The sequence below is a fragment of the Solea senegalensis genome, linkage group LG12 (genome assembly GCF_019176455.1).
Source record: "Solea senegalensis isolate Sse05_10M linkage group LG12, IFAPA_SoseM_1, whole genome shotgun sequence".
In the NCBI taxonomy this organism is placed as follows: Eukaryota; Metazoa; Chordata; class Actinopteri; order Pleuronectiformes; family Soleidae; genus Solea; species Solea senegalensis.
The window spans coordinates 16337583-16363554 of NC_058032.1; the positions used below are offsets into that span (position 1 = coordinate 16337583).

General features: G+C 42.7%; 1 protein-coding gene across 1 annotated transcript in view; it reads right to left on the bottom strand.

Moving 5' to 3' along the window:
- Window positions 1-321: 321 nt before the first annotated feature.
- Window positions 322-25972, bottom strand: part of tenm1 (teneurin transmembrane protein 1) — a 169650-nt gene continuing 143999 nt past the window's right edge. The window contains exons 24-38 of the mRNA XM_044040050.1: window positions 23062-23145; window positions 22086-22280; window positions 16775-16862; window positions 14998-15194; window positions 13711-14024; window positions 12967-13176; window positions 11205-11436; window positions 10246-10539; window positions 9059-9303; window positions 8267-8409; window positions 5743-5954; window positions 5064-5365; window positions 3157-3863; window positions 2358-2500; window positions 322-1887 (exon numbers count right to left, since the gene is read on the bottom strand). Of these exons, the coding sequence (XP_043895985.1) occupies window positions 1132-1887; window positions 2358-2500; window positions 3157-3863; window positions 5064-5365; window positions 5743-5954; window positions 8267-8409; window positions 9059-9303; window positions 10246-10539; window positions 11205-11436; window positions 12967-13176; window positions 13711-14024; window positions 14998-15194; window positions 16775-16862; window positions 22086-22280; window positions 23062-23145 (4122 nt within the window). The 3' untranslated portion in view covers window positions 322-1131. The remainder of the gene's footprint in view (window positions 1888-2357; window positions 2501-3156; window positions 3864-5063; window positions 5366-5742; window positions 5955-8266; window positions 8410-9058; window positions 9304-10245; window positions 10540-11204; window positions 11437-12966; window positions 13177-13710; window positions 14025-14997; window positions 15195-16774; window positions 16863-22085; window positions 22281-23061; window positions 23146-25972) is intronic.

Consider the following 25972-nt stretch of genomic DNA (forward strand, 5'->3'; position numbering starts at 1 on the left):
CTCTTTCCCTTCCACTGTGCTTCCCCCCGCTCCTCTCCTCCTTTCGCTCTCCTCCCTCTTTTTCTTCCTCTTCTTCTCCGACAGACGCAGATTTCTCATGCATATCTCAGTTTGAGCCATAATGATGGGTGATAATGACGGCACAGATTTGAAAGTTACAAAGTCCCAGAAACAAGAACAAAGAGTGCACAACAAATGTGTGGAGAGAAGGCGCAGAGACAGATGAGACACACAGAGAGAGAGCAAGAGAGAGAGACAGTGAGGAGGCAGAGAGAGAAATAATAAGCGACAGTGGCTATGAAATCCCAGGGAACAATCTGGTAATTCACACATAATAACTTTAATCAGCATTGTAACCCAATAAAGTCAGATTTTTCAGCGAGAATATTTACTATAGCCATGTATAATTCTTTGCAAAAATGTAACTGTTTTTCTATTGATTAACAATACTGACACTTACTTATGAACAACAGAATTTCCAGTTGAGCACTTTTTTCAGTGTGAAAGCACTGGCTATGTACATTCTTGATTTTAGTATACACACTCATACAAACTACTGTTGGAGCACACCAGAGGTGGAAAACCACACAAGGTTTCCTTCTCTAAAGGGGAGTGTCAGAGTCGACAAGGCCTCTCTTACACAATATGTAAACGACAGTATTTCCGAGGTAAACCATGTAGGAACTCAAATGGCAACCGGAGAGCTCTTGGTTTGAGTCATGAGGAGGATTTTTCACTAGCAATCCTAAAAGTCTTTACCTCTACAGTTCAGTGAGCTTGAACAGTTCCAAAATGATGAACAGTGTTGAGACAGCAAATGACAGACACAGTCAGTCAGTAAGTCAGTCAGTGAGTCCTAGGCCAGTTGGGATACAAAAAAAGCAAAGCCACAGTCAAACCACACTGCTTGTGCCACTGTTAGAAATTGGAGAAACTGGACAGTAATAATAAAATACCATCATTTTGTCACAATTAAAGGCATTTGGAATCATTTTTTTTCCCCCCAATCTCTCTTCTTGTTCTTCTTTGTCGTCGTCTTCTTTTCATACAGTATAGAAACAGTAGAACAAATCAGAGTAGAGTAGAAACGGGCAGTCTTTGGTGGGGTGAGGGGCTGCTCATGTGTCTCTGTTACCTGCCCCCCACCTCGCTTAGTGTCATGAAGTGGATGTTGGAGGGGCAGTCGGACAGCTCCGGCTGCTGCTCTATAGGCAGCGAGTAGTAGCCGTCGTAACCCTGAACACGTCCCGCTGAAAGCAGCTGCTGCTTCTCCGCGTCGCTCCACACCCTGCTCCCTGCATCTCCCAAATCCACCCTCTTCTTCTCCTTCTCCCATGCCCCCTCCACTGCTCTCTTCCTCGCCTCCTCCTTCACCCGTGCCCGCTCCTCCTCCTCGTTTCCGCCGTAGCGCACGCACAGACACAGTGCCCCCTGCTGGAGAGTGATATCAGCGAATCGCCGAGTCCTGCCGCTCACCGTGGCACTCATCTGCGACACGCTCACGTTGACGCCGTTCTCGAGGACGCGGCCGCCGACTCCCAACCCCAGGGCGAGGTCATCTTCGATAGGCCGGGACTGGAGGAAGTGGTGGGTGTCGCAGCCTTGCACAGTGAAGCTCAGCCCGCTCAGGTGGACAGCACCGTTTAAAATGGCTGCCACGCGGCGGCTGTCCTCGCTGGCGACACCGATGACTTCCGCACTGACTCGGCTGTGGGAGACGGCAAAACGGATACTGGGGCCCAGCAGAGAAGGTCTGGAACCGAAGGGGGGAGGACGCGTCGGTCTGTGGCACGTGGAGCCGACGGGCTCGGACACCAGAGGTAACCTGTCCAGAGAGATGAAGCTCCTCAGCTGCCGCCGCAGCTCGCACTGGATCCCCAGAGTCACCTGAGACAAACACGTGACATGCGTACATTCAAGTGATTGACAAAACATGTTTGAGGTAATGGTCTGATCGAGGACACGTAGAGCAGCGGAGGCGGGAATCAAACCTACGACCTTCAAGTGGAAAGACGACTCACTCTACCACTGAGCACTGTTGGCCCAGTAAAGCAAGAGCCTCATCTAAGATAGATAAGAGCAGGCACGGTATGATATGACCGGCGAGTCTCTCGAAATAAATCTAACTTTCTCTGAATAATATTTTTATTTATTGTATGTGTACACTCCTGAATTATTAATGAGTAAATATAAAACTCAAATGTATTAAAACGTCGAGGATAATAGGATAAAAATACTGAAGATTTATTCTACTGAAAGATATACTACATTATTTAGTGAAGAACAGAAATAACTAAGAGCTTGCTAGTATTTTGTAACTGCAGTTGTTTGAGGTTTTTAATGTTATAAAGTTGCACCTTGCTGGAGTCCCAGTCCTGGGTCCTGGTCTGTGTCTTCATGAGTTCATATGTTTGTTCCATTCGGCCCACCTCAGGCTTTGGGAAGCCTGGAACCACATTATGGAGCTGGAAACCAAATAGCTGCAGCCAGCTACCAATATCTGTACACACAAACACAGAACATTGCATAGAGGGAGAATGTTACAATCTAATGTTTATACCTGGAAGCAAAGAAAAAGTCACAAGGCCACAGAAACAACACCTTGTACAGGAAATCAAACAATATTTGAGCATAATACACAGCAGAGGCGGTGCGGACGGTGTTTCCTGCACAAATAGATTCTGTCTGTAACAAACAACATTGGTGGAGGGAAACGTGACAGGTCAAATGAATGTTCCATTAACCAGAAGGACCGACACCTCCGCCCACATTCTACATTCATCCTCTGACTCTGTGATTCCATCTCTGTCTCTTGCTTTGCCTGAGTTTCTTTTTGTCTCTGGGGGAAACAATATGTTCTTGACAGACAGAGGGAACAAAACATAACAAGCCCGCGTTAAAAAAAACAAGATGATCACAGACATAGCTGTCCTTTGTGGTGCCAGTACATTCTGTCTGTCACATCTCTTTCTCTTTGCTACACAACTTACCTGTGGTTAGCTATGGGGCCCGTTCACTCACTCTTTGTGGCAGATGTTTGGTGTGCATGTGTGCTTGTGTGGGAGTAGATGAGAGAAACATCAGCCTGAATCTGAGAGAAAGCTGCCGCGTTTATGTCATGCTGTGCCGGCGTGTGTGAACACGTGTGACGCTCACCCGTGGTAAAGTGTGTCACCTCCTCCACCCTCCCGACTGGACAGTTATTTTTGAAGGCGTACAAGTTGAACGGCTTCGGCTCCTTGCTCAGCTCGCCCCACAGCTCGTGATTTGGCGAAGTCCATCGGCCAGCCAACGTGTCGTAATCCCGCCTGCCCAAATGAACCAGTCGCGTGAGAGGATCATACAAGCCTCCGTGGAAGCCGATAACAAGCTGGAAGTCAGGGTTGGTGTCCTGATAAACCTCTCCGTAGGGGGTGTAGAAAATCTCTTTGACCAATCGGCCCTTGCTGGAGAAAACTGCTCTTGGACTCCCCACGCTGTCGCAGGCGACGTAGTACTCCTCTCCGCTGCTCAGCTCCATAGCGATGAGATGGCCCTGGAGGTCGTAGTACAGTGATGTGATCAGATTGCTGCTGTGGTTGTACAAGTGGCTGACCCTGGTGGGGTTTGACAGGTCGGCATAAAAGAACTGCAGCTGCTCGCCCTGGCTGCTCTTGGCGGCCACACGCCGACCCAGGCCGTCGTAGCGGTACAACACGGTGCGCTCCGTCACTCGGTTAAAGACGCGGGTCAGCAAGCCGTTTGAGTTGTAGCCGAAGAGGTCATTGGCTCGCTGGCGGAGGAAGCCGTCGTCATCCACGCTGTACTGTAACTCGCCGAGGTGTGTGATGCGGTCTCTCTGGTCGTAGCGCAGTGGGGTCAGCCTGGAATTAAGGACGGATACAAATGTATGCCACACTTTATTATGTTGACATGACAATGATCAGCGCGCTTATAACATGTTTACTAATTCTGTAAAATACGGATTTGTTCCGTGTTTGAAAGATAAAATTGTATGTCTATTTGAATTGAATTGAATTGAATGACTTTATTCCTCCCCCAGGGGGGAAACACACATTCACAACAGCTCAGTTAAGACAAATGAGAATAGAATAAAAAAAATAATAATAAAAATAAAATAAAAATAAAATACAATACAATACAATAGTGAGAAAAATTACCAAAAAATAAAAAGTAAAAAAGATAAAAATATAGTATTTGTTCCTTTGTTATCAAATTTGTACAACCCTCCTCCTCTTGATCTGTCTGTCATTATACATTATCCAATTCACTGTGAATCCTGTGTATCGTAGCAACTGAGACGCGGTGACATGTAGAGGTAAAATGTCTTTTGAAGATTTAATAAAACGATTGATTGTATCGATTTTTAAACTATTTGGTTGATAGAAATTTACAGACATAGAAATACTATTGGAAAGCAGTGAAACTGCATATTTGAATGTAAAGTGCAATACGTATACAGTATAACTGAGCATTTGTGTGTATGCAGCAGCAGTGCAGGGGCAGGAGGAGGTGGAGGCAGCAAGAAGCACAAGTTATTCAGAGCAACTGCTTAAATTCTGACAATTCTGAGCAGCAGGGTTTTCAGTCACACTCCAACCTTGGGCAGCCCGTGGCCAAGTGGAAAGGGAACTTGACTTGTAACCAGAGGGTCGCCAGTTCAAATCCCCACCCGGCCCGGGGAGCAAGGTACCCAACCCCCAATGCTCCCCGGGCGCCACTCAGTGTGGCAGCCCACTGCTCCTAATTCTAGGATGGGTCAAAATGCAGAGGAATACTTTCCCTAAGGGGATTAATAAAAAAACTAACTAACTTTAACCTGTAAGCAGCCGTCTCGCTTTACTGGCACAATATTGTTCTTCTGAGCTAAAACGTATCACTTCCTGTGTGCAGTGGGAATGTTACATGAGACCTAAACACTGCCGTACTGGAGAATACAGAATCCTGTGGAGCTAATGGGCTTAATCGGCGTCGTGTGAACTGCTTTGACAAAGGCTTGAATGTTACACACAACAGTGTTTGAATTTCATTGACATCATTAGTCGTCTGTTCTGATCGTTTACCTCGCACTGGTGCCGTGGCTGAGCAGGTTGATGTTCCCATTCAGGTCGTAGCTGTAGCGCCACTGAGGCCGCTCATTGACAGAGGCGCTCTGCAGCTGGCTGTCTGCGTCATACTCGTAAGTGTAGCGCGTCACGTTGCTGTCCACGCCCACCCTGATGTCACAGGTGGTGGTGCGCCCTGCTGAGTCATACTGGATGGTCATCCAGTACGCGATAGACTTGAGGATCTCATACTGGACCTCGACCACCTGACCATAGGAGTTAAATACCTTGGTGTGCTTCATCAGATGGGTGGTGATCACCTAGAAGACGGCAGGCAACATAGGTAAACTGAACAAACTGAAGCGCTGCGTGAAGCGTTATATCTGGATTTTTTTTTTATCACATGGCAGAAGCAAAAATACCTCATGAGTCGCTGTGTCTGCTGACATTTACCTATTTATTCAGCAGACATTAAGCGATATTGGAGTCAAATTCAAATTCAATATTAATCATTTTTATAGCTCCATTGCAATCTCTTTAATGTCAGGCAAAAATATGAGACTGTTGTTGAGTCTCATATTTTTAGACCCACCGTGCAAGTGTTTGTGAAGGACGACTGATTGTCGCGGTGACATCACTAACAACAGCATCAAAGTCTCACGCATGAAAAGCCCGACTGTGAGAAACATTGACCCACCTGGTTGAGATCATAGAAAATGACGCTAAACTTCCCAAACTGCTCAACTCTTCCCGACACATCCACGTAACGGTACAGATCAATAGGCAGAGGGGTCTCATTGATGACCGCCTGCATGCTTGTCACTCTGAAGTTGTTGTAGCTGTAGTCGAACCTGGCGTTGACCAAACCTTCCTCACTGAAGCGGAAGATCTGGCGGCTTGTCAGAGGACCTATCCAGAGGAAAAAAAACAAGGGTATTTAAGTTTGGATTACACACATTAGCCTGTGTGCACTGTTTACATAATGCTCACGCACAGAGCACTTACAGTTGGCCATTGGGCTACCCCGACCAGCCTGCCTAATTAATTCAAATCAAGGACTAATTCAACATCATTAACACAGACACATGCAGCGCAGTCTGTTCAATCTTAACTATTCCCACACCTCTGTGGCCTTTCCAATGGTGACCTTTATTATGGAGACATAATGAAATCTAAAAACAATAGCAATGATAGGCCAAACTGCTCCTTAATGTCAGAACATCAACATTAACAACACCATTCATCACCTCTGCTGCTAGCTGCTGCAGCTCGCCCCCCATTTGGAAAGAGGCCTGCTAATGAAACACCATTACGGTGCTATTTGAGATGACTCTGATTGCAGTTAAAATGACTGAGTGTCTGGCTTTGGAGACTGTAGAGAGCTGGATCAGCGTTACATCTTCTATTTTTATTTCCTGTGGAATGTTGATTCTAGACCTGGCCTAATGGGAAAATAGCAAAAGTAGCGACAGTGCAGAGATTTTCTACAGCCCTAGGGAACTTGCAGTGTGTCCGTCTCGCTTCTCTAGCTGTCAATTCCCCAAGCTGTCATCTTTTCCCCCTTCGTCTCTGTTCCTTTTTTCCGTTGTTTATGTTTCTGTATCCCTGTCTCTCCGTTTCTGGGACCCTTACTTTTCCTTGTCTCATCTCAAGGCACAATTACCACTATCTCTCCTCTCTCCATGGCTCATTTTGTTCTGCTGAAATAAGATCAGTTAAAGGACGGTGAGAGTCTCTTCATTGTGAGGGCAAAGCGATAAACACACGCATGCGCACACACACACACACACACACAGCCGTGACATCTGATCACGGTGAGCCAATCATAAAGTTATGTGAAGTACATGAGCAGCAGAGATGAAAGTGCTCGCAACCACCATGGAAAGACTGTAACTCGAAGGAATTGGTTATATGTACTTAACAGTGAGTCCCAGAGATCATAAAACTTTAATCATTTCTGAATCAAAAGTGTCTGATGAACCCTGAAGAAAACCTGAATGTGCTGCAATGGGTTAAACTGCCATACAAATAAAGCCTTGATTTTCAACTCTTTGTTTTGTGTGTGTGTGTATCTTTTTTTTTTTTCTCTTAACATTCAATAACTAAATAATACCTTTCTCTTTTCTTTCTTACCACACTTTATTAGAGATCATGTTTGGTGAATAAAACTCTTCCTATTTGCATTCAAACATACTTTAAATTAAGAGAAGGGAAATATAATTCACGAGGATTATTTATGTTTGAAACTATCAAAGTGAGAACAAATATTAAATACAGATGTGTGGGGGTAAAGTTACAGAACAAACTCAGTGATGAAATTAAATTGTGTAAAACACTTTTGGGCTTCAAAAAATGTTTGAAATGTAAAATAATTCCATCTTACAATGCAAAGGGAAGTTTAGTACTATAATTCTATATGATTATAAGTGCATTGTTTTATGTATTTTCTCTATATTTCTGATTTTCTCGTTTTTTTGGATTGTTGTACAGGATAAGCCATGTGCTTCAGCCTATTCCTTTTTCAGTTATTGTCATAATTGTGTTAAATGATTTCACTTTATGTTTACTTTGTGTACGAATGTAACCGAAATAAAAACAAAAATAAAATCATTAATTCAGTACTTCATGACTCACCGACTAATATTCGGAATCACAAGTAAAACAACTGTGAGTTATAATCATTTCTAGTCTCACAAAGACATGTACATGGAAACAACAGTTAGACCAGCAAAATGTGACCAGCAAACAAAAACCACGTAGGCTGCTAATACTTCTCCAACCAGACAGACGCTGAACTGTCCATGTCTCTACTTGTTTACTTTTATCAGGCAGTATGGTTGCAGATATGAGGACGATATGATGCAGCTCAGAAGCCTGTGGGGTGGTCTTGTACTTGGCTGTGGTAAACCACAATCTCTTTCAGTTGAACACGCTCGGCCTAATGTCACACAGTGTCTCTGCGTCGCATGAAATAGCACCAAGGCTGACTCAAAGCCTGACTAGAGTTTGACAGCACTCAACAAATCTGGCTTAAGATGTATGATGGCTCAGACTCGACACAGTCCAAACGCTTTGAGTCATGCCCGTAAAACGATCTCGCGCTCAGATAGATCCTTTTAAATCATCCGTTCAAAGATGACTCATTGCACATTGTAAATATTTTAAACGTGGGGCTGTTTGTCCCTTAACTGCCTGTGGCATGAGTGAACGCGTGCACGTACCCGTCTGTCTGTAGCGTATGGAACTTATGAAGCCGTTATGGGTGAGATGAATGGTCTTGACGGTGCCAGAGGCCTCGTCATAAGTGAAGGTCACCAGGGTGGAGTCATAAACCACCTCAGAGAGCCGCGCTGCTGGTGTATACCTGGAAGAGAAACAAAAAAACAAAAAAAACAGCGTGGAATGAACAATTTATTGCACAAGTGATAAATGAGTTAAAGTGGTAACATGCCCAGTTCCAGACACATTACATCTGCGGTGTGCGTACACATGTTATACCTCATGAATAACACAAGAACACCTTGGGCTGTTGCATCATCTTTAAACATTTCATCAAAAAGAGAGCAGCTGCTGTGGCCGTTTATTATTGCAGTGTTCCTCTGGAGCCAGCGAGTGTTAAAACATGTTAAATGCCAGAACACTGCTCACATCAGTCGGCCCGCTTTCATCCAAACCGGATCAGCGCTGTCTGACATAGCGTGATGATAAAAAATGTTGACCTTTAATCTGTGTCCCCCATTAGTCCAATCAGGACAATTTGTAAAGGACAGCTGGGCGTGTCTGGCACACTTTGGTGTCAGCTAGATTTGGTCTAAGGGGGCTGTTACACTTCTGAGATTAGCCGCTAATTAGTGCACCTTCATTAAACACAACTGTGTTATGTTTTCGCGTGTGAGACTTTGGTGCCAAGAAGCGCCATTGCCTCCGAGCTTCACCGGAGTCAGAGCAGCGGTGTTAGCAATGTCACCTCTGCCACACTGCATTGCCTCGCTGAATGAAGTGTTGTGTCATACCTGTAGATGACACTGCGTCCTGTTCCCAAGTACTGAACTCTCATCAGCCGCCCATCCAGGGTGTAGTCCTGCACGAAGGAGGCCTGGCTGTCGGGAGGCATGTAAATATTCCTGTAGTAACCAATGGACAGGAGAGACTGCAGGGTGTGTTTCACCATGCTGGGCATCGTCACGGCAACCAGGCGGTCTGTTTGGTCGTATTCAAAGACGTAGCGGCGCTGGCTATGCAGTAGCAGCATGATGGACTGAAAGAACACAGACAGACACACACGGCGGAGTTAAAAGACTGCAGCTATGCGGGTTGATAAGCTTCTCTTTCCTCTGTTGTATTCTTGTGTTCCAATGTCATTTCATGAAAAAAAAAAAAAAAGACAGAAAAGAAGAGGCAGCCTTGGTGTTAGCGTGAGCTTTTATTAGCTTCTTTTATTCAAACAAACTTTAAAAATGTGTCTGTGCAGCTGTAGCTATTGGACCAGTCAGAACTAAAGTTAAGTAAAGTCAAAAACAAAATGCCTTCATATTTAACTGTACAGTAGATGATTAAATTTTGAATACCGCACGCGGGTATCATTCAGTTCTGGATGCTTCTCTAATATAAGCTCATTTTATTCTCCTGTTACTAAATATATCCCAGGCTGAAGAGCATTTCATTACATTTTTTTAATGAATTCAAGTACAGAAATTATGACTTCTAGTAGCTTTCGGCTTTGTCGCACACTTAAATGAACATTATCTTTTGTTCTTTGGCCCATTACCAAAAAAAACACTTGTAGGTGAGAATTTACTGTTAAACACCCATTTTTAAATCAGTTTGTTGAACTTGTTATACAATACGTTGTGTTTTGTGATCCATCAGAACAAACATCTCCATTTTTAAAGTCTGTACAATTAGAAAACCCAGAACTTCAAAAAGAAACCAAATATGGATGTCTCAAAAGAGGAAGATGTTGGACCTGTGGTTGATAGTGTGATAGTGTGTGAATAATTGTAATGTACTTTCAACTGTTCAAACGTTCTGTGTTACTTTTGGTTTCATATTCTGCAATAACCTGTGAAGTGGCAAACAAAAGAAGAGCTTTTCCTCCATCAGCAAAGACAAAAACAAACTAAAAGTGTTAAACAATGTCAGTATTATAGCGTAAGAACCTGTCAATCACGTCATCATGAACATGTTGTACTGCTCTTACTCGGTCTGCGTATGTGTAGCTCCAGATCTTTCCATTGACCCAGGCTCTGGACACCACCCGGTCATTCTCATACTCCAGCCGTTCAGACCACTCTCCTCTGTGAATGGATGACAACAGTCCTCCACCAGAGTAGCTGATATTGACTTCAGTGTATTTGCTGCTGGGAGACCACACCACAGGCCGCCCAAGTTGGTCATACTGGATATGGAGGGTGAACTTCCTGTGGTCATCGTAGATCTTTCCTACTCTAGTGCTCTGATCAAAGTCAATAGACAGCAGGTTCCTGTTGTGTGCCTGGAAGGGAAAAACAGTCAAATGTCAGCTTGTGCTTGTGCTGTTTTGTAATCACCATAAATTCTAAATAAGGCCACAGACATGCAAATATAAATGGAGTGGCATGAAGAGACAGGCAGAGATTTCATTAGTTTAGATAAATTAATTGTGACATTTAGAGCAAGCCAGGTCTGCATAATAACAAGAAATTTTGGCATGGCCTAATTAATTAGTCCACACCAGATAAAACATCTTATTCTTCTGAAATATTCTGTTTGTGTGCTGTGAGTGAGAAAAGAAAGAAGTGTTGCAGTCAGTGTGTGATTTGAGGAAACAGCAACATCATTAATCATCATTAAAACATCTAACATGTTGTGTAACTGCTGCACAATTTGACTCAAAGGATAGATGCAGGCACAATACACTTAAAAGTGACATTTCTCTGTCAGGTTTGTTTCTTAAAGATCGGTTTCCGCAAACGTGTTCTTAACCAATTTGACCTATTAAAGGTGGTTTCAGTGATTTCCACTTCACTTTGCACTTTTTTTGATTCTGTTGTGGATGCATGGTGCCTTTTGTTTACCACTCGATCCAGAGGTCTATTTTCTATATTATTATTATTATTATTATTATTATTATTATTATATATGTTGGAGTCAGATGATAGCATTTTTCAAACGTTTTACCCTGAGCCTGCGTTCATAAGTGCTGTAGTTAGTCTTGCTCTGCTCTTTCCTCTGCCGCCACTCTATCAGGCTGGGGGCGTGGTCTCCTGGCAGGCTGATGTTACAGCGGCTGGCTGTGGGACTGAGTCCTCCTCCGACGCCTCCGGGGAGGAGGGGCTCCGTGCTGAGTGACAGCTCCATCCCGTTTGCCAGCGACACAAGAAACGACCCATCAGCGCTGACTCTGTATGAGCTCTGGCGTGGTCTTGGGGGGGTGGAGGGGGGGTTGGGGGGTCGAGCACAATGACAGGGGTGGGTTAATGCACCTTCAGAGATGTACAAACACATACACGCCCACCAAGGTGCACGAAACCACACACTCACACAAGGACGCAAATATGCAACAGCCGATGAAAAAAGTGTGAAAGCAAACGTCAGCCTCTCAAAAACAGCCTTGAGAAACATCAGGTACAGACACGAAACGACACCAATGCAATGAATACATGTCTGGCTTTTTCTACAGTATGTTTTGCTTGGATTAATTGCATAAATCTCTGTGCTGAGTGATGACCCCCAACAACCACCAACATTACTTCCTGCGACACCTATTGTACCTTCAGGAAATGTAATCTGTTCAAAAATGCAGAGAAGGACACAGAAAGTGAGAGAGACAGCTAGACAGACAGAAACGAGAAGGCAAGAAAGAGAAAGAGAGAGAAACAGACAGGCAGACAGACTGATAGAGAAAAGCACGGCTACAGAGGGGCGGTTGTTACCAACAGTTTTTCACACATTGCAAGATTGCAAAGGTTTCTCTGTTCTTCTTTCATTTCAGTCACTTTGAGTCAACATTTTACACAAAACGTCAAAGTGAAATCTTTTTTTTTCATTTATGCCTTTTTCATTTGTGAACTGTAATTATTAATAAAAAAGGAAATGGCACAAAATAACTATACAATTATAGTTTAATCATAAAATTTAACACAGCTAATAAACTGGATATTAACTTATATTACCTTCACCACTGTAAAACCTCTTCCTATACTCGTGGTTATTGTTGCCTCTGAGGCAAGAAAAGACCATATAGAGGGTCATTTCTACTGTTCCCTGGCAGCACTGTCATACTGTGGCACTGTGTACATGCGTGCAAGGGTATTTATGTGTGTTGAAGCAGCTTTTCTCGCCCTGCAGTCCTGTCATTGTGACAACTGCTAGAAAGCAATTAAAGGGATGACATGAGAAGAAACTGCTCCCACGAGCGGCTTCTCCACTCCACTCTCATTTTCTCCTCCTCTCATCTCTGCCCTCTTTTCCATTTCTTCATGTGGTCATTTAAAATTTTCCACGAGGCCGTCTGATCCGTCTCCCCCCTTTGTGAATAAATAAGAAATAAACAAGTAAAACGGCACTTTTGATTTGCTGCCAATTATCCTGCTTATGTATAAGAGGGCACATCAGGCGTATATATGTGAATTATTTATGGAGTTCAATGAAAATCTCCTGCATGTACATCCAGTACAGCCGGGAAAAGTAAAATACAGGCCGGAGCGTCTGACCTGACCAGAATAACAGTCCCGTTATTGCAGTTTGTCAGTCATAAATGTTTAAATATCACTATAACCTTACAATCTGCCCTTCTTTATACATCTGTGTGTTGCCTCCAGTTTAGCCCCCCCAGATGAGTCATAAACTGCTATGCTGCATGTTTGCGGTAAGGTAGGGGGGCAGAAGCACTGTGGTAAGGCTGTAATCTGTCATCAGTAGTGTCATTGTTCCTAATGACTTTAGTGGCAGAGGAAAAATGCCCCATGATGCTCTACCTTGTCTGAAGGTGTAGATGGTGTCACTGGCAGAAAGGTTGGTGCTGGTGATGAAGTTCTCACGGTTAGATGCCTCAACCTCCACCCGAGACCAGCGCTCCAGGTTGCCGTGGAAACCACTCACGTCACCCGTGGGGAGGGTGATGTTGGTCACACGGCCCTCGCTGTTGTACCTTGCACACAAACACACAGTTAACTGTCACTCCCGGACAAATAAATTCAGCACGCACGCACACACACACGCACGCACACACGCACACACTTATTATCACTTTGTTTTCCCCTCTTACACAAACATCAACACAACTGTCAACTGTGATTTATAAGTGTAATTATCCAGCTGTGGAATTTGACTCAGAGACTAGGTAGTGGTGAATAATTCAGACAGATGTGTGCTTGTGTGTGTACTATGTGTGCAACACTAAATGTCTGTGATCAAAGTGTTGCAGAAGCCTCTTTTAGCATATCAGTCAGCAAAAACCTAAAAAAGTATGTAACTGTTGTTACCACCAGATGGCACTGACATGTCATACCCCATTCACGTCCATACACATGCACATACAGTACATGTAATCCCATATCCACACAGACACTCAGAGGCAATTAACAGCGCTCAGATCAAAGCTAGAGAAGAACAGAAAGGTAGAAAATACAAATAAACAGAAGCACAATAAGGAGAGACGAAAAAACCACAACAATCAACTCACTCATAAACAGTGGTCCAACTGTTCTCATCACTCTTGGTTGCTAGGAGACCTGTGTTGCCATGGTAAGTGATGTGGGCGATGTCATGGCCTTGGGCTGACACCTTCCTCAGTGTTCCACTGTTGCTAAGAGACAGCCAGTACACCTGTCCGCCAGGTAGCGCCAGCCAGAGAGGCACTCCATGGGCGTCTCTCCTCACCTGGAGCCCATGGCCGTTGCGGCACGTCAGCCCAGACAGCTGACCGTCTGTGCCATAAGTGAAGTTGTACAGGTGGTGGCCAGTGATCAGGTGTTTGGTGAACATGTGCGAGCCGTTCTGTCATAGGAAGAAAGAGAAAGTGATCAGAATTGAGTCGGAACTACTATCAATAAACCTGTAACTAAGTCGCTCCTAGTTCTTCGTCATTACATCATCACGTCTTACTCTGAATGCAACCTTCACAAATGACTTGATAGCACTGAGTCTCCTGATTCAGAAGACTCAGGGTTGGGTTTGGATTTATGGCTCTGCATGTCTACATGCGGGGGAACACATGCCGATGTGTCCCTGGGCAAGACACTTAACCCCACATAGCTCGTGGCGGCTGTGCGTGCAGCGTGAGACTAGGAACGATAGACATGTCAAAGGAAAAGTGCTGCATATAGGAGCGTGTGATGACACTGTGTGAATGACAAAACTGTCGAATAAATGACTTTGTTGTAGTCATCAAAAACCAGAAAAGCACTATAAAGCCATATATAATATACCATTTTCCAAAAGCATTTTAGGATCTCGTGTCACTTTAACTGCTATTGATTTAAAGAAATGGCTCGGGCTCGTGACACCAGCTCAAAGAGTTTTCAACATATAAGGCACTTATACTTCCTTTATTATATAACCAATGTCACGACTGTCATATTAATACAGTAACTTTTTTTTTATTTGACGCACATTCCAAGTTACCCTATTTATTCTTTACACTAAATGACTCTCTAATATTATCAGTAAGTCGATATAAGTGTGTTTGTCAGTTTGTTAATTCAGTGCTCAGTATCACACCAGGCACTAACTAGTCATAAATATTTATTAACCACTAATCTATAAACAGGCGGTCCAGCTCAACTTGCTTTAACTTGCTAAATCTTTAGAAAACACCGTGAAAAGCTGATCTTATGAACTGCACTATATCTCAAGTATATCGTGTCACTAATGTTCAGCATTACTTTGACCTAAAGTGAGATAGTAGCTCACTGGCTGATATTCAACATGCAAATACAGACTTTGTAGACAAAGCTTAGGCACCGTGTACCTGGCTGAAGAGATAGAGCTTCTGGTCCAGTGGGGAGCTGATCTCCACCAGTCCAGTTGGGTTGGGCTGAGGCTGGTTGAGGCTGACAGCTCTGATCCGGATGTTTCCCAGATCAGCAATATACAACGTTCCGTTGGGGGCGACGGCCAGAGAGGAGGGGGCCTTGAGTCGAGCATCGCGGGCGTAGCCTCCATCTCCTGATAACACAGAAGCAGACATTATTTCAGTGATGGCAGACACTTCATCAACAGAACAGCACGAGTGAAGACACCCTGACACGTCATTCTTTAGAATAAAAGAGAGAGGTCACGGCAAGAACACACAGGCTTTGCAGAGTGTGATGATCCCATGGTGCTGCAGTGTTTATCAGTTTAGTCCAGGACTTGGACTTGTTGGGATACTGTAGCTTTCTGATGGAGTAGATATAACCACCTTGATAGTGACCTCAGCCTTATCAGACAGTGGTAGTGGGTGATTGAATGCATTCAGATGTCTTTGGTAGCGCAGCAGGATAACAGGCGAGTGAAGCCCTTTAGATGCTGTCAGCAGTAGGCCCCGGGCCTCTGATGGGTCTGTGCAGACAGCAGGATGGCAGTTTATTTCCTGACAGCATGCACTTTCTGTGCGCGCGTGTTGTTTTCTTTTTAGTACGGGTGTGTTCACGCGATCGTGTCTGTTTGTGTTTGCGGGAGTGAGCTCGCACATGCACGTATGTATGCATGTTCAAAGCTGCTGTGTGAGTGTTTATGGCGAAGGGATGGAAACGGAAAGCCTCTGAAGAGAGTAATCATCTGTTAACAGCAAGACATGATTGAAAATATGCAAAGTACAACACAAGAAAAAGGAATGGTGGTTACAGCCCATTGGCGTGTGGCTGGCAAGAGACACTTTGCTCCATTTTCAACCGGGAAAAGGATTTTTTGAGCAGAATTAAATGATAGAATCACTCCCTCTGACACTTACAATGAAAGCACGGGCTAACTGTCAAAAGAACATCTGCTTATTTGTTTGGTTCTTTCCTTCTTCCCTTTATAACTCTTCAGGTGCCCCTGCCATGATACACCAGCCAGTTAAAACATTCGGTGGCCAGATGAGAGCTCTTCTTTCGCCAGCTGTTAAATGAATGGACTTGAAAGATATTCTCTCCATGCTGTTCCCACTTAGACATTTAGCTGGAAGTTTTTTTTTTTTTTGCCAAGAAAGAAAATCGGTATGAAGAAAAATACACCTGCTACTACAAACGCATGTTACACTTTCACAATGTGAAATTCCAATCATCAGCTTAACAATTGTGATTATTGTCTGCATGCCCAGCCACCATTTACACAAATGTCATTATTATTCTTTTTCAAGGAGAGTCAAAATAGCCCTGCTTGGAGATTAAACCTCATCGTATGTAAATAATTCAGACAGAATGAAAGGAGAAGGAAACTGAGCAGGAAAAAGAGAGACACTTTTCCTCAAGCACTGCTAATAAAATCATTGGCCAGCAGGGACTCACAGGCAGGAAGCTTTTATCACTTAATATACAACACACTGACTATTTCAATTCATGTAAAGCTTTTAAAACGTTTCTATTTTGCTGCCTTCAAATATACATCCGAGCCAGGCCAAGTGCAATTTCATCTAAAATAATGATCACAGAATTGCATTAAATGTTATTTCAGGACTGTAATCCTAACACACCCAATCTCATAACATACACATTACATAATCCTGCTCTCACATAACGAGTGGTGAGATATGTGTGTGTGTGTGTTTGGCCTGCATGACCCACCAGAGAAGCAGTCACAGTTGGGGTCTATCTTACAGTCACAGTCCGTGGGGGCGCCAGAAATAACAGAGATCTCCCCATTGGTCGACACCTGTGGAGCGTGGAAACACACACACACACACACACACACACACACACACACACACAATGCTGGAGGAGATCATTGCTGGAGAGAGAAGATAACGTTCAACAGCATCCTTTGTTACCTCTAATATCTTCAACAACAAAAAAGAGAAGACTCTAAACCTGCACTTTAAACAGAATTATTTGGCAACATTGTATATTTTAATATATAAACAAAGTAAAACAACAACAATGTGCTCTGCTGTTAATCAACCAAAAAACAATACATAAATAAATAAGAAGACATCTTTCATGGCATTTTTTTTAAAGCAACAACAAAGGAGCCGTTATCATCAGTGTGATCGAGCTTTTGTCTTAAAAGACTCATCTCTGCAACATTAAGTCCAGCTTTCTAAGCAAATTACACTGAATGTCCTGAATTTATTATGAACAATAGATTTTCATTCATTTTCAAATAATTAGATGTTTTTTTTATATAAGCTTTTATATATATATATATAGTATATATATGTATATTTTGCTGAGGGTTTGCTGAAGTTAAATTATAATAGTTATTAGTTATAATAGTAATTTGAATATGCTGATAATTAATGTCTTCGGTTAGATGAGGTGATTGAGACCACGCTGATGTATGAGAGACAGATTCATAACCCTTGGTTAGTCTTTAGTGTTTTTCAAATAACAATGAATGGAAACATAGAGCCATTGGTAGGTGAAAACACAGCTGCTAGGAGAACACGTTATTCTACAGACTGAGCCAAATTCAAGGTTGGCTCCAACAGAAAGCTATTGTGTTCATTCCTTGCCAGTAAGAAGCCAATCAGAGCCTGGTGTAATTCATAACATAGATAAGGATGGAGCTGAGAGCAGATTATTCCACAGAGAGTTTGTAGTATTTATGAATTCATCAATAATTAAATTATTATATTATTTGATTAAATAAAAAAAAACTATATATGGAGATTTTGAAGTTTACTGACATTGTTACGTGGTTTCACACAGTCTTTGTGGCAACGGCATGAAATAAAATGACACATACAGATAACAATTGTCCACTTCCCTGACTAAAGAATGTATTTATGTGAACATCCTCCAACATTTGAAAGAGCTGCAGAGGAGTTTTGACCCTGAAGTTCACAATGAGGCCAGTGATAAGCAGAACATGTCCACACACTCAAGGATGGAAAGGAACACAGAATACAGAATCAAATTTAAAATAATATCCGGCTTTTTTTTTTTTGATGATATCAACCAGATTCAAGTCTTGTGATTCGTTTTAATAAATGCAGCACCGAAAGCAACTCTTCGCAGTTTGCCCTTAACTCGGAATAGTCACGACTAATATGAAATTTAATGTCTGTGATTTTAATGCACCTCAGAGCTCCAGTACCATGCATATTCAACAGCCACCCCTGCCTCTGCAAGAATAAAACTCAAATTCAACACATATTGGTTATGCAAGTGTGATGTTTGATGTTATGGCCAAATGTTCTGGGTTTGTGTGGCAGACGGGCGTGCCTGGACCACGACAACAGACCGGCAGCAGCGATGCCAAAGCGTCGCCTGTATACTTATTGCAGCCAAGGCACGTTCACATTTAATAGGGCTTATAATGCTGAACAAATAGACATGCTGGCTGAACAGTACAAAGTGCAGCTGATGTCAGTCATTTACGATGAAATGTTGTGGTTAATTTGTGTCATTCTTTATCGTTTTCAAAATAAACTGTCAGTCACTACCTGTGCGTGGCTTGTTTGTCTTACAAGTGACACAATGTTCTGCATTTCATTTAGTTTTGTTTATATGTATACATATATATATTTATATTTATATACATACACATATATGTATAGAGATATATTTATATATATATATATATATATATATACATACTGTATGTGTCAAATTGTATCAACCAATCCGGTTATTGTACGTGTTGACTGCACATCAGATACCACTGAAGAAAATCTGCAACACATCATTAATTTCATTTTACGGCCCAGAGTTACAAAATGGTTCCACTGACTCTCAAAGGAGAACTTCCACTTGCTGCATAAATTGGAACTTTCATAAATAACTTAAGTGCTACTCTGCAGCGGGAGATTTCGCTCCTAGTTTGACTTACTGTGTGAGTGATTCTGAGTTACTTGCCAAATATAGGCCCAGGAATATCAAACATAATATAGGTGTGACAAATACACTCAAACTAAAGAGTATTTTCATATCCTTATCCAACATGGCTTCCCAGTCACCTCGTGAAAAAAAGCATTGAAGACATTTTCTTGTTATTTTATGTCTCTGTCTGCCTCCACATGGGCTCAGCGTGGGTTTCCTCACCACAAAGGGGCTATTGATTGAAAGCAGCAGGCAGTGTTTTTGTGTTGCAGGTGCCCAAAATGCCGCCAGCCTGTGGTAGCATGCTGTTAGCTAATGGAGCTAATGGGCAAAACAATGCAAAAAGAATTTTTGAATTCATTATCTGAATGCATTGGACATTTGTACAGTGACTTGAGAAAGACCCCACTATATATACAAACATACATACTACTGCTAAGTCTAGCATTCTTCTGTAAAAAAAGGTGACATCACTGGTTCTCAGATGAAGTAAAAACACAATTTCTAAGACTTTTCTAAACTAACTAGGTTTTAATAACATATTTTAAAATGAGAGCAGAGGATGTTGGGCAGAGATAACTTTACAGCGTATAGGTTGATAGTTTGCCAGGGTATTTATCTGAGAATACAGCTGAAGAAATGAAATGAAGCAAAAATGGAAACCGGCAGAAAGAGGTCAAGGCTGCAGCTGCATTAGCCTTGCAAAAGTATACGGCCGGAGGGAAGCGTCCAGCGACCGCGCTGCTCAGAGCAAACAGTGACTGGTGGTGCCTTTGATCAAATTGCTCTCCAATGCCAAAAGCTACTGAATCATTCTGCAGCCATGAATTTCAGCGTGGACCGTTTTTGCTGAACGCCGTTGCTGATGCCAACCCGGAGGGAGCCAGTGTGTGCCTTCTTCAAGAGCTCGGAGAGAGATTGGTAAAGACAGCGAAGTACAGCGAGGCCAAGAGGGCAGATGACCAGCGAGTGATTTTTCATGTAATGATGCTTTTGGTAGACAGAGTAATAGCTTAAGGAGAGGGCGGTGATACACGGTAACAAGCAGATAATTAACTTCTTTCTTATTGGTCGAAAAGTTATCCAGTCCACTGTCATCCTCATAGTATTTATTGTCTTGGCGGAGCTAACTTGCTAATTCAGTGATCACAGAGTTTGCCATGGCTGCAATCATTTCAGAATCAGTACTAGGAGCCTCCTAATGAATAACCACTTTCTTTCATGTCTTTTGCTCTCTGCAGACAATACCATCTGGCTGCTTATCATTTTTTTATAGAGTGGGTGCTACAAGGACAGAAACTTGGCAAAGGAAACTTCATCATCTTGCCTGCTTGTATTATACACTGTGTCAGAGCCAAATATCATCCCCCAGTGGTCAGTACAGAGGGCATGATAAAGAGTATGAAGCTTGTGATACTGTCAGAGTTTTGTGTGGAAAATGACTGCAAAACTTTTCTGGTTTTGCTAGTCGCGACAAACACATTTAAATTTAAGCTTGTTGCACTGACATTTCTAATGTACGATAAGCAATATGCTTAACATTCATTTGGAGACCAAAAAATAAAAAGTTTGTTTGAACAAAGTTGTTTATTGGGATTGCTTATTTTCGGAGTCTTCCTGGCAGCATGAACATAGAGGCTGGAGAGAACTGAGAGAAGGATGAATGCAGCCGGAGGCAGAGTGGTCCTGGAAGAAAATCTGCTCCAGAGTACACATGACCTGAGGCTGGGGCGATGGCTCACCTTTCAGCATGACAGTGACTTGAAGCATACAGCCAAGACAATTCTGTAATGGCTTTGGGACAAGTCTCTGGCTGTCCTTGAGAGGTCCAGCCAAAGCCCAGACTTAAACCCCAGAGAGACCTGGAGACATGGCAGTTAAGACACTTTCCAACCAACATGACAGAGTTTGAGAGGATCTGCCAAAAGGAACGGACTACACTGCCCAAATCCTGGTGTTCGAAGTAAACACTTTCCCAAGGAGGCTCAACGGTTTAATTGTTGCCAGAGGAGCTTCTACAAAGTATTGATCTAAATAAGTTTTCACTTTAAAAACAAGAGGCAAAAGCAATTGTATTCATTTTCATTTTAACATACAGAACAAACAAGTGTGCAATAAGCGAAGGAGTCACTGAAAGACAGTTGTGCTTCACAGCGCTCCTGAGCACAGCTTACAACCGAACGATCGTGGGAACATTTGTGTCATTAGACCAGAAGGACTATCGGTGTCATTTAGACCAATCAGCGAGCTTGTGTAGACCCCTTCTGTTCGAACAGATTTACATCTAACAGGTTGGGCCATTTGCAATCATTCCTCTAAATTGAGCCAGGTTTGACATGAAACCTGGCAAGAGTTTTCATGAACACGCTGGATGTGCGACACTGATGTGCAGAGGTCTGTTAATGTCAGGACAGGTTTCAGAGCCTCACAAGCCCATAAATTCTGTTTATGTTTCAGTGTTTTGGTCTGTTGTTCCATCCACAACCAACTACCCAGTGATGCAGCTTGTAGTGTAGACACACGGGTTTCCAGAAGAGTTAAAACAAAAATACACACACCAACCTGCAGCTGTAAGGTCGGAAATGCCTAAGGTTACAGAAGGCCCTCAAAAAAAAAACACTTCTCAACCAGAGGAGAAGCAACACAAGGGTCTGCAGTGGAAATGTGTTTTAAAAATTTAGATGGCTGAAAGACAAATACCGGTGTGGATAATATTCTTCGGAACAAGCATCGAACTCCAACCCCTTCGCTCACATAGTTGTTGCCTCATCATGTGATCTGCTGCTCTGCCTATTTAACCACATTAACATTTCATTTTGACGTTCTTTAAATATATGTGTGTATGGGTTGGTGCATTAACACAGTGATACACAAGATAAGAGGACGGACAACACTGTCCAATATTTTGAATTTGGGTAAAGCGGTACCTGTTTTGAACACTAATGGCCCCAGTTTTATGTATATTACATATTACTCCGTTAACTTAATCTTCTTTATCAGAAAAACATGGGTTCCATTTTTGGTTGTACGCATTAAATCCACTATTGTCAGCATCACAAGCTAATAGTAACTGCAATGTGTGTGTGTGTGTGTGTGTGGTGTTAGTGAGAGTGACCTGCTGGATGCGGTTGATGCGTCGCTCGTCAGTCTCTGCAATGAACAGTGTGCCCTGGTGGGACAGGGCGATGGCTTTGGCAGCCTCCAGGGTGGCGCGTACTGCCGCCCGGCTCACCAGGTGGTGGTCGATACCTGGAACCTGGCAGTGGATGGGACGTCCTGCCACAATGCGCACTTGAAGACTTTCTGACACCTAAGGTAAAACACAGTCCTGCATTAGCTTTGCAATATAGAAGGAGAATGTCGGCGGTTAAAAGAGTTCCGGCTCTAGTGATTATTTCTGACAGTTTGAAGGTTTGTTGATGCCATGCATCAAACTGTAGGAGCCCCGATCCTGTCTCAGCAAATTCATTTTCTCAACATACGCACTAAAAAAAGGTAATTCATTAATTCTGGAGAAAACATTTGTGTCATGAGCAAATCCTGAGTAACAAAGCATGCTATTCTCTAACATAAGCTACTCTTTTACGCTTTTTAATGCAGCCTGACTGCAACTACGGCCTTATCCACACAGAAACAGAACTTTTTCTTTGTCGTATTTAATAAGGTTTTCCGTTCACGAAATGTCGCCATTTACCCGAAACAAGTCTAAACAACACAAAAAAATGATGGCAACGATCGCAAATGCAACTGCAAGAGAGGTAAGGCTATGATATCATCGTTTTCCCAAAGTAATATATTGGTTGTATTCCCAAAAACGCAAGGGTGGTGTTTTGAGATTTTCCCACTCTGGGACCAAAAAGTAGCATTTAAGGGCTCCCAAAGCGCCGGTTCCATGTGGATAAAAAGCCGATGCGATAAAAAAGAGATTCTCCTGAACTCTTTTCATATGTACAGCCCCTAAAGTGACAGAATGACGTCATTGCTTTTTCTTCCTCTGCTGCATATTGTGCCAGTGTCTCTTAAAATCAGCATAACCTTGAATAGAAAACAGGCCGAGAGTTCATTTGCATGCATGTGTGACTATACGTTACCTGCAAAACGATGTTGTTGTCCAGGATATAAAGAGAATTGTCCAGTGGGTTAATGGCCAGGTCTGTCGGCCACTCTAGACGTACCTGTGGAATGACATGTACATGCACCACACACGAAACACAGTAACTTTAATGAGGAAATAGCATTGGCCACAACAGTCAGTTACGACTGATACAAATAATATCTCCTTAATAACATAGCATTAGGCCTCCTGACCCTCACTGCTCATGCAAAGGTCAGCAGTGGGCAGGGAGCCTTCCCTGTGTTTATTCAAGACTCACACCGTCTCTCCTCGGCAATGGTCCAAATGTCAGCCAATAACCATGATCACCGCTGGCTCAAATAACACATGCTGCCCGCTGACACTGTGGGGGTCAAAGACAGACAGCACTACACCGCTGCACAGCTACACCACCACATCAATGTCTGCCTCACACATAAACACTCACACCGGGATCTGCGTCCACTTTAGAGACGAAGCGCTGCGTCTGTGGGATCAGTGAGGTGATTGATGACTCTGAGAATGGATTGGTAAATAAATGGATCATGTTAAATTGCCACTGACATGTCCAATTATAGGCTCTGTCAAATGAGAGCGTGGAGGGTTCACTCAGAGATCCTATTTTAAGAGGTGGAGAGATTCATCAAAGCAGGACTCACCCTGTCCTTAGCTGAAGAGGACACACATCAAATCTGTCCAACTTTGCAGTGATGTCTGTTAAAAAAAAAAACTTTTACAAGTTCACCTGTGCTGCACACACTGTGCTGGTCCTGCTCGACATTAAGTGCAGCAAACTAAACTATTTTATTGCTAAAAACATCTAAACATCTCTCAGGTGGTTGTTGGATTTCATACTTGGCCAAACTTATGAAAAATATAATATCCTTATCCTCTGTGTTTGTGTGGTCGGTGTGTGTGTGGCAGAAAGAGAGAGAAAGAGAACAAGAGTGAGTGAATGAATGAATGAATGAATGAATGGATGAATATACATCTCTCTCTCTCTGTATATGTATATATATATATATATATATATATATATATATATATACTGTATGTATATATACATCAATAATGAAAGAGCTTATTTGTGCACCCTTTGAATTGTGCTTGACAGGTTAATTATTCATAGGGTTGAATTCCTGAGCAGTCAGACCATTATATTTGCAAAATGAAATGACAAAAACCCCAAACAACCAACCAGGCAAACAACCAGCTCAACCACTTATTAATAACCAGTGTGTTTGGCTAACCCACTGTGGATTCCTTTCCTGTTTTGCGCTTACCTGTCACTACTTTCAGAAGTTTGCCCACACCTTTCCAGAAGTGCAGCATATATCATTTGATCGCATTTAGCCTGATTTAAGAATAAAATAAAATAAACAATACTTGATGCGACTGTGTCTGTGGACACCAGCGGTGAAATAATTGATTATACTGAGATCCTTCGCTAAAGCTGCAATGTCACAATGGAGAAATGTGCCGTTTTTGCGTCCAGTACCTTTTTTTGCTTCTGTTCAGATTATATTATTAAAACTACAAAGTAGGACACATGATTGCTGTAGGAATAAAATACCTTAAAAATCTCACTACGGTACATCAGGACGATGTTTTTGGCCGACGACGAGCACCATCTGTGATTTAAGCGCGGTGTGTGTCACTTCACGACTCCATATGTCAGTTACTCTGTGTCATAATTAGAGTCATGGGGTGATAAGCGGAGGTCTGTGGTTACAGTGTGGTCATCTGCCATCTGCACATTTGCTTCCATGAAAGAAGGACAGCTAATACTAGGTAGCTGCTCTGTATACAGGCGAGTGCCAGAGCTGCAGATGATCCAGAGGGTGTTAAAATAAAAGCCGGCGCACTGATCCAGAACTGATATTTGATCTTGTTGGGAAACTGGATTGCGTATTGGTGACAATAAGGCTAAGACATGGGGCCAATTCACTTCTATGCTATTCTAAGGATGAGAGAGAACAACAAAAACCAAAAGGGTCAATACTTTTTTAGTGGAATTTATCCCAGATTGTAAAATTCCACTTTTCTCTAAATGGATACGAAACTTATGACACATCTGGTCCTCCCAAATGTTTATTGTAGCGATGGGATAGATGCCTAGAATTGTTGACAGGCAACACTAGTGTACAGTATGTGGCCAAGAAACCAAACAAAACAGACATTGTCTTGTATTATCATGAGTAAATGATGTATTTTAGCAGTGTGTCCCAGATGCTTGTACTATTTTCACAAATATGTTCAGAAGTGGTTTTATCCCTAAATGTAAGTTTACGTTTATCACAATCAGAAGAATTGAGAAGAATTGAATTTAATATCAACTCAACGGACACAGCGGTTCATGCCTAGCCCTAGTTACCAAAGTTTCCCTCCAAAGCAGTTTACAGGAACAAACAGATGGAAGATGAATGGGACTGGACGTGGCCAGACATGCTGCAGTGGCCTATAACTAACAAAGAGGTGGACTGTGCAGTGACATGGGTCCCTTTAAAGAAAAATAAGACCAGTACTGGTAATTCACCTGGGCAGAACACACACACACACACACACACACACACACACACTATTCACATACACAGGCAATTGCATCCCAATGTGTGGGCAGAGAAACCTCTATAGAGCCAGCACTTCATCTATAATTCATTCTCTGCTCTAATAGGGCTGATATAAGTCAGCAGCGTGATCTGAAGGCTGCCTGATCAAATCTGTGCAGTGGCTGTCTTTGTGTCTTATCACACAGACACACACACACACACACACACATACCTTTACAAAGTCACAAGTTTCTATAAAAGAGAGCAGGGAATTTAGATTTACACAACGATCAGAGGGAAAGAGAGCAAGAAATAAATAATCATCTATGCGACCTTTCTTGATTTAAATAGCTGCAGACT